Raw genomic sequence first — 9946 nt, forward strand, 5'->3', positions numbered from 1 at the left:
AATGGAGGACAGGAAAGGGGAATGTACAGTATGTATAACTTGATCATACTTGTTTTTTTTAACTACCCCATTTATTGTTTTCTTAAACAAGGTAAAGTGAAATAAACAATCTTTGAAATTGGTTCAATCTAAGCAAGTCATTAATCTTTATCTCTGTAATTTGATTCCTGTTTATTGAAATAAATGTTATTTCTACATGTGAATTCTGTCTGTTTGATTTTTTAAATGTCTAGGAAAACAATACAGTTCTCTGGACAGTATTAGTATTGTCTCGATTTTTTTGCATTGTTAACAGCAAAGTAAAATAGCAGTCTGACATTCAGAATATCATAAATAATACAATGATCTATGTTTAAAAAAAATAGACCTCGTTTTATATTAAAAAGAATTAACGATTGAGATCATTTGACATGGACAATAAATTTGGTAAATGTTGTATTAGTATTGGTTCTGTCAGTCAAATACACCAATGGTGTTGCGTATTTTCGCTCCCAGTTCTCTCATTTGAAAAAAGTGTCCCACCTCATCTTTGATACTTTAGTGTTATTTCCATCCGCCTCAGGACGACTTGGGACGGAATAATGCAATGGAGCCAAAGCCCTCTAGGCTCTACTAATCAACGCCGAAAAGATACAACAAAGTTGCTGACTTCAGAGACGTTAAACTTGCCAAGCAAGAATGAAAATACAATATAAAATGCGTTATAAAAGAAATCCTCTCTGGCTTTATCCTTTTAAACCAATTATGTATTGTTTAAAACGTTTTCTGTATCGTATAATTGATTATTTTGGTCTGGCAAACAGGAGCCAGCCATGGAGCTAGATAGCTAGCAATTTGCTAGTTACTACGGGGAAGTGAAGGGAAAACGGTTAAAAACGGTGTAACTTCAGACAATTTGTACGATGGCATCGCAGCCTCCTCCTAAACCGTGGGAAAGGCGGATTCCAGGAGCAGCCATGAGTGCACCAGTTAACTATCGGTTAGCAAGATATTGCTTACTTGTCGAGTTGTTGTCTATGGACTAACTATGTATGAGTTAGCTAGCTAGCGTTAGCTTCTAATTTAGGGCTAGGCCGAGACCCTAACTAGGTCGGAGCTTGTTGTTTTGCGTTTGCCTAACGGCCAGAACTAGCTAGATTTCTATATTTGACGATAGTTTAGTATTGGACTGTTATTGGATAATAACTCAACCACAAGTGCCCACTGGGTTCCAATGTAGTTATAACGTTAGTAGCTAGCACGTCGTTACCCGTGACTGGCATGTCCTTTGTTGTGTTACTAGCTAACGTTAGCTAATAGAGACGTAACCCATTGCAACACTAATAGATTGCTCATACTTCTCTTTAACTACGAAACCAAAGGAAACTAGTTTTGAGGCGTTTTATTTTTTAACATTTTGACAACACGAACACGTGATTGAATTGAATGTTCACACTGATTTATAAGTTACGCCCTCTTTCCCATCCACCAGGTCGACTGACTTTGCCCCACCAGGTCCCTCCACCTCCGGCCTCTCTGGTCCCGCCGGTCCTCCCGTCTTGACCCGCATGGTGCCCCCCGTCCCTCCTCGCCCTGTCCAGTCCATCCAGTCCTACCGTCCCTCCTACGGCTCCTTCCCTGGCTCTTCATACAACCCCTATGGTAGCTCCAGCCTCTATGGCGGAGCATACAGCCCCTACAGTGGTGGCTATGGCATGGGAGGGGGGCTCGGTGGGAGCCTGGGCTACAGCCGCTTCGGCCAAACCGGTGGTGAAGACGTGGCGCCCAGTCGGTTTGTCCAACAGGCAGAGGAGAGCAGTCGCGGCGCCTTCCAGTCCATCGAGAGCATCGTCCAGGCCTTCACCTCGGTCAGCATGATGATGGACGCCACCTTTTCGGCCGTCTACAACAGCTTCCGAGCCGTGCTGGATGTAGCCAATCACCTGACACGGTTACGGATGCACTTTACCAAGGTTCTGTCGGCCTTCGCCCTGGTGCGCACCCTGCGCTACCTGTACCGCCGCATACAGAGAATGCTGGGGCTGAGGCGGGACGGTGAGGTGGAGGACCTGTGGGCAGACAGTGAAGGAGCTGTTCTTGCGACCAGAGGGGCTGGAGCTGCAATGGAAGACCCCAGAGCCGGAGCGGTGAAGTCGTGGCCCATCTTCCTTTTTCTGGCCGTGGTCCTAGGAGGGCCCTATCTCATCTGGAAGCTGCTGAGCTCCGCCCAGGGGCCCGAGGAGAGCGGTGAGGCCCCTTAATGTCTGTGTGTGGGCTTTCCTGAATATCCTTTGTCTCTCTGACTGCCTGTCTGTTAACCACAGTTTCGTGACCTCAAACAGATGGGTCAGGGTTAATCTGAACATACACTGCTAATCTGTCTCTGTGTATGCTCATAAGAAAGAGAAGTGTGCTACATACATTTTTTGTTTGTTACGTTAGTCAGCACCTTACCAAAAGGATGTCTTTTACATTTTTACTTCATTAATATTCCCTACAGGGACTATATATTACATTTTGATTGATTAAATCCCTATGCAGTCACCAACTGGGCTAGTGGGGAGGATGACCATGTGGTTGCCAGGGCGGAGTATGACTTCACAGCTGCGTCGGAGGAGGAGCTCTCACTGAATGCTGGAGACATGCTCAACCTGGCTCCTAAAGGTAAGACTCTAGGAGGAGAGGGGGGAATCCAACCCACAACCAGCACCATGCTCTAACCCAGTGTTTCTCAACTCCAGGCCTCCAGTACCCCCAACAGTTCACCTTTTTATATTTTTTGTAGCCCCGGACACCTCATTCAACTTGTTAGCTAGTCATCAAGCCTTCGATGAGTTGAATCAGCTATGTTTGTCCGTAACTTCACATCAACGTAGTTGAGCGGAGACTACATCTAGTCGATACGAGGAAACGGTCGGTGGTTGTATTAGATGAACCTTTTATTATAAAGGTAAGGGTTTAAGAATATTCATTTTTGCAGGTATCAACTGTCAGCGACTCGATGTAGTCGGAAATACAGTGGTAATGGGACTTGTCTTGTTTGTGCCTGTGAGATTGAGGGCTGTAGTCCAAACATGGACATTTTACCCCCCTCAGACCTCGCGCTTGCCACTTCCCTCGGGGAATCCCTGTCAAAACCAGATGCAGTTTGATTGCCATCTTAAGTGGAGGTCCAATTCACAAACGTTACTCCCCCCCTTCGGCCATCGATTTAGCTCGAGGGAGGGAGTGAACTACTTTGATCGCTTGTGGGGTTGATATGACCCACAATTCAATGCAAACTGTAGTCACGTGTCAAACTCTGGTGGCCTCGAAGTGTTATTTAGTCAACATAGCTGAGGTACACTTGGATGTGACGATGTAAAATGTCATTCAAAGGCTGAGGGTTTAGGGCCGAGGGCTGTCTGTCTACTTTGTGTTTGGACTCCGACCACAACCTAGCTTGTGAACAAAACAATGTCAATAGCCAAGAAAACACAAGGACCAAGTCTCACTTCGGTAGACTTTCGTTTCAAGTAAATTAAACAAACTTTTATGTCTGTGCGCAAGACTTCTAAAAATGAACCTGTCATTCAGCTCTTCATGTGCGCGCAACACCCAGACAGGAAGTGTTGCAGCGTGAGGCAGAAATGCGTTTGGTTCAGGTCAGTGAGATACAACCATATTCTCTAGAATACTATAGGTGACCCCGTTTCAGAAACTAGATGTATGTTATGGGTCACTACTTCACAGGAGATCATAAACTTAAAAAAAAGAAATAATAATAGTCTAAATGGTTTTTTTGACAGAAATGCAGTCTCGAACATGTGAACTTTCATGTGCCTTTTAATAACGAACTTGTATGCAATCTGTAAATACGAATACAATTGTTAAATTAGACAAGGGAAACGACACAGGACGTCTTATTTAATGAAAGGGGTTGCAGTCTGCCGTGAAGTGTTCATCCATGTAGACGGATAAGCATCTAGCTACAGTTTCAGATATTATATTTTTCTAATTTTGTCAAAGTTGTTTTCATTGCAAGTTAAAGCTTACTGTTAGCTAGCTAGCTGACATTAGATGGCTGGCTCGCCAGCTAACATTACGTTTATGATCTGTGTGTAGTAATGTTGCAACCAGTCAGGATATTCTCGATGGTGCAGCTGTAGAACTTTTTGAGGACCCATGACAAATCTTTTCAGTCTCCTGAGGGGGAATAGGTGTTGTCGTGCCCTCTTCATGACTGTCTTGGTGTGTTTGGACCATGTTAGTTTGTTGGTGGTGTGGACACTAAAGTGCTTGACCAGCTCCATTACAGCCCCGTCGATGTGAATGGGGGCGTGATCGGCCCTCTTTTTCCCGTTGTCCATGATCAGCTCCTGAGGGAGACTGGCACTACACTACCAGGACTTTGACCTCCTCCCTATAGGCTCTCACATCATTGTCGGTGATCACACTACCACTGTTGTCGTCAGCAACCTTGATGGTGTTGGAGTCGTTCTTGGCCATGCAGTCGTGGGTGAACAGGGAGTGCAGGAGGGGGCTAAGTCGCGCACTTGAGGGGTCCCGGTGTTGAGGAGCAGTGTGGCAGATGTGGTGTTGCCTACTTTTACCACATCAGGGCAGCCCGTCAGGAAGTCCAGAATCCAGTTGCAGAGGGAGGTGTTCAGTCCCAGGGTCCTTAGCTTAGTGATGAGTTTTGTGGGCACTATGGTGTTGAACGCTGAGCTGTAGTCACTGAACAGCATTCTCACGTTGGTGTTCCTTTTGTCCAGGTGGGCAAGGGCAGTGTGGAGTGCAATAGAGATTGCATGATCTGTTGGGGCGGTATGTGAATTGGAACGGGTCTAGGGTTTCCCGGGATGATGTTGATGTGAGCCATGACCAGCCTTTCAAAGCACTTCATGGCTACCGACGTGAGTGTTATGGGGCGATGATCATTTAGGCAGGTTACCATGTCGTTCTTAGGCACAGGGACTGGTCTGCTTGCAACATGTAGGCATTATATACTGGGTCAGGGAGAGGTTATATACTGGGTCAGGGAGATGTTGAAAATGTCAGTGGAAACACTTTCCAGTTGGTCTGTGCATGCGTTGAGTACACGCCCTGGTAATCTGCACTTCTTGATGAAGCCGGTGACTGAGGTGGTATACAACTCAATGCCATTGGATGAATCCCGGAACATATTCCAGTCTGTGCTAACAAAACAGTCCTGTAGCATCCGCGTCATCTGACAACTTCCGTATTGAGCGAGTCACTGGTACTTCCTGCTTTAGTTTTTGCTTGTAAGCAGGAATCAGGAAGATATAATTATGGTCAGATTTGCCAAATAGAGGGCGAGTAAAGGTCTAGAGTAAAATTTTTGATGTCTGGTTGCACATTTGACGTGCTGGTAGAAATGAGGTAGAATGGATTTAAGTTTGCCTGCGTTAAGGTCCCCGGCCATGTTAGCGAAGTGCAAGAAGTATAAATGCTCTGACTTCTGCAGAGGCCATTTCACCGTAAATGCTGCACGGCCAATGCAGATGTCGGTTTGACCATTATGGTGGAAAATTGCAAGATTATGTTATAATACTTTTATTGCATCAAATGGTTGTTTTATTCAACAGAATAGAGTATTCTATATATTGTGTGTGTTCTACTGAGGATGGGCCTCTGGGAGATAACACTGACAGGAGATTCACCATGTCTTTTGGGTGATAAAACCTAAAGAGCATTCCAGAGCATGAGTTAATGTTTCTGTTCTATACCGTACCAGGGAGAGATGGTTCCAGTTTGGAGTAGGAGGACCAGACACTGGTCTCTACACAAACGGTTGACACAGCTGTCTGCTATGTATTATAGATATCTTTCATACAGATGTTAACCTTGTGACCATTCTATATATCTGTTGTTTGTTGTGTAGGTTGAAACGGGTGTATCTTAGCTGTAAAAAACCTTGACTTTTGTCTCGGGACTCTCAACGAATCATCTGAGGGTGATTCGTCGACCAGCTATTGCAAAGCTCTCACTAATAAAGATTTAGTTTTAACTCTGACTTGTGTGTTAAGTTTGTCTCTCCTCATTTGATAATCCAGAAATGAACCAGCACACCATGCAGCACCTTTAAATGTTCATTCTAATAGGCCTAATTGCCCAACATTGGAATGATATTCTATTATTTCCATAACCTAAATAATTTATATATGTGATGCCTAGCAAACCATATCATTGTTTGAAACCTGGATGTTTTCCATAGCCCTTGCTTTTTAACAGCCTACAGAAAAAATCTGACCATAGAAAACAAATCTAAGATTTCCTGATATGCCAGTGAAACCAGCATTTGTTCTTCTACTGTCCAAAGGCAGTAAGACACAATCCTATTGTTGCACCTTCAGATATTCCCTCCTTTCTACGTTTCTACCATTAGGCAGAATAGCCATCTCTGTCGCTTTATTAAAAACTGCTGGCATGAGGTGCGCGTTTGAGAACGGTGTTCTCCTGTAGTGGAGTTTTGGAACATTGACGTAAATGGGTGAGACGAGTGAACACGTTGCTGTGCTTGTGATATAAATGTATTCATAGATCAACTTTGAAGCTACATGTGATATGTTTCATCAGCCTTGTCTTTGTGTTTAATCATTTGACTATGGAACCACTGAATGCATTTGATATTTTTCTGGCCTATCGTTCCGGCAACTGTCCCACCGTCTGTTTAGAACCGTCCCAGACATACTTTATCGTTCTTGAGACGACAGGACGCCCTTCATTTCAATCCCTGACTGCAGGAACGGGATCCGGCACCTCATTTTGGATGCCTATGTTCTGGAACCTACTTGCCAGGCACTTCTGATGGCATGAAACACAATTGTCACTGTTTGCAATGTAAAAAGGATATTAAGTGCGATCAAAGAGAAATCAAGTTGACTCCTCGTTAATTATCCTGCCCCCTGCTTTGGCTGGGGCAGGACCATTCTTATATGGGGGTGTGCGCAGTAGCGCGTTAGAGCGTGTCTTACAAGACGTCTACCCTTAACACCTTCTCTATGGTCCGTAGTAGCAGAGTGTTTGGGCTCTGACATGGGCCACGTGGGAGGTTCCCCCAGCCTCACACACAGCTAGTGCCTAGATAGGGTGGTTAGAAACGTCACAGATTCAACCCACAGACTCTTAGACCTACTCATCCACACACAGAGATATAGGTCTCCCCCCCCCACACACACACATATACACATACATTAACGGTTTTGACAGCCCAAATGTGTCACACCCCCACACACACGTACGGTGACCATGTTTCACATCAGCCCACACTTTCTCTCTTTCTGCCTCTCTCTCTCTGTGTTCTCTCTTCCAATTCAAGGGGCTTTATTGGCATTGGAAACATGTTTACTTTGGCTTAGCAAGTGAAATAGATAATAAATGAAAATGAAATAAATGAAATAAACAATAGAAAATGAACAGTAAACATTATACTCTGGGTTCTCTCTGGGGTTATCCCTCCTACAGTGTCACCATTGTGATGTCACCGCAGGTGGAAATATCTGTGTGTGTGTAACGCAGACTTGAGAAACGAGATGGGGGAGAATTGACGTAGACAGCAGCCCTGGTAAAACCACAATGACGAGATAACAAGGAGGTAGGGTCCACACTTAGAGACGATTACTAGAGTTTGTTTAATTTTGCAGTAGGCCTAGATCAATTATTTACCAAAGACATCTTAAATCGATGGGTTTTGGGGGTTTTCTGCTGTGCGTATACCAGTATGATTTATCTGCTGCATTGTTGGTTACTTATTTTAATTTTTTTCTCATGCGCTCTGGTACCTCGAAGCCCCCTCCTTCTCTCTTGCACTCACTTTTGTTCCGGCACCTTCCGATTTAGAAATGAAGTACTGCGGTTACCACAATATGTGTGATCAGGGGGAAAGAGTGCTGGAGGCCTTGGGAGGAAGAAAGCTAGCACTGTAGCAGGCAGGTCAACAGAACGCCATTCAGAATGGGTTACATACTGCTAAATGACCATGTTCTATCCTCTCTCTCCCCTGTGTGCAGAGCATCAACCCAGGGTGCGTGGGTGGCTGCTGGCCAGTGTAGACGGCCAGACCACAGGCCTCATACCTGCCAACTACGTCAAGGTCCTGGGGAAGAGGAGAGGCAGGAAGCACGCTGAGCTGGAGAGGCTGGCCCAGGTTCAGGCCCAGCCAGGGAACCCACTGGGCACCACCCTTCAAGCCCCCCAGCCTAACCTGGCTACGGGTCCAGTGCCAACTGTAGCCCCAGGCTTGTTTTCAGGCCTAGGCCCAGCTGAAGCCGTCCCAGTAACTATCCCAGAGGAGCTGCTGGAGTGCGTGTATAGGGAAACACCAGCTGGTTACAGCAGCCTGGGTCTGGGTGTAGTGTCCAGCACCACTCCAGCTTCAAGCACAGTGCTCACCATACCAGAGAAGATTGACCTGTGATGTCTGACTTTGTGTTTTCCCACACATCCGTTGAGGCTGTACGTGGTTTGTTGATGAGCTGTTCTGTATAGCTCGGTCACGTCCAGCGGTGGGGAACCACTTGATCTACATCCAGAAGGTGATTCATGTTCAAAATTCAGTGGCTTTGGTTTGACATTTAATCTGCCTGGAAGCAATTAGTGAGGTTGGTATATGAGGTATTGAGTACCTGGATAAAGAAAGGGGTTATCTGTCAGACATCTGGATATGAGTGTTTCTAGAACATTATCTGGGTATGAGTGTTTCTAGAACATTATCTGGGTATGAGTGTTTCTAGAACATTATCTGGGTATGAGTGTTTCCAGAACACTGTCTTGGTTTGGATGTCTTGTCAGTGGTTATCCAAACCAACCTATACCTATCCTGTACCAGCCTTGTCAGTACGGTCACACTACATTTTAGCCCAATAATGATGCATATTTAAATGTTTTTGATATAGATTTATTTAATTAACAGTGAATGAGTACATTAAGATCAAATTAAGTACGCTAAGAGATTATGCAAATATTTGGTAGAATATTGCATCGTTTGACGTTGACAGGACAAAGCCATAATATTATGTTTCTGAAATTCATCGTTTTGTTCCAAGTTAATGTCGTTGGTTTGATATTTAAAGATAAATTCATGGGAATAGAACGGGCTTGGAAGCTCTAACCCTGGCAATTTGACTGGTAAACTCATGGGTACACTCGCAATGGCTGCCTGATTGTGACTCAATCATTTCCATGGTATTTTGGGATGTTCTATCAACTGCTGGGTTGCCATGGTAATGTAAAACATTTATTCAAATGAGGCTTGCTGATGTGGCTCATGCAATGGAATGTATATATTTTTTGTAATGTCAGTTGAGTTGACATCACAGCCCCAATTGAAGGGTACACGTCCTACTTGTACTTCCTGGCATGGGTCTAGGTTGAAGATGGGAATATTTTAAACCTAGGCATGGGTACACTCAATGTCTACCAGTCCACCTATTATGTCATCATTGACTTGGAGACCCTCTTTCTAGTCATTCTATTTCTATGGATAAATGACTATCAAGGTTCAGATTTGGTTCCAATGGAAGGATTGACTTGGTTTTTAATCGGTGTTAATATGGTTGTAAAATGTTGTTTGAAATTCGGGAATGGTCCAACTATATATTAGATGTCCTGTAAAATGTCCTAAATATTCAAAGTGAAGTTTTGAACTTGGAAAATTGAACCATCCAATATCAAGATGTATTAAATCAATAAGTTTTGTTGAATGCATTCGTGTAAGAACTGAAATAGCAGCTCCTCATCTTGGGGTGTTTCAGTGTCAGTTTTAGTCGTTACTCTCCTGAAAAACTGTAATTATGTAAATACAATTATTTTGGAAATAAACATTTCCAAAACCTCAAAAGTGGCCGTTGGCTTTTTCTTACTAACAAATGAAAAATGTATTATACACATCACATGGCAAAAATAAATGGCTAACTTAATTAACCTGTTTAGTTTAATATCGTTGGATGTTAATTGTTTTGTAAAT

At 44.0% G+C, this 9946-nt stretch overlaps 1 protein-coding gene across 1 annotated transcript; it reads left to right on the forward strand.

Moving 5' to 3' along the window:
- Positions 1-832: 832 nt before the first annotated feature.
- Positions 833-9820, forward strand: pex13 (peroxisomal biogenesis factor 13). The gene is given in 4 exon segments (NM_001173852.1): positions 833-979; positions 1472-2226; positions 2521-2643; positions 7992-9820. Coding segments are annotated over 4 exon segments (1362 nt in total). The 5' UTR covers positions 833-902; the 3' UTR covers positions 8399-9820.
- Positions 9821-9946: the final 126 nt, after the last annotated feature.

The sequence above is a fragment of the Salmo salar genome, unplaced genomic scaffold, assembly GCF_905237065.1.
Source record: "Salmo salar unplaced genomic scaffold, Ssal_v3.1, whole genome shotgun sequence".
NCBI lineage: Eukaryota > Metazoa > Chordata > Actinopteri > Salmoniformes > Salmonidae > Salmo > Salmo salar.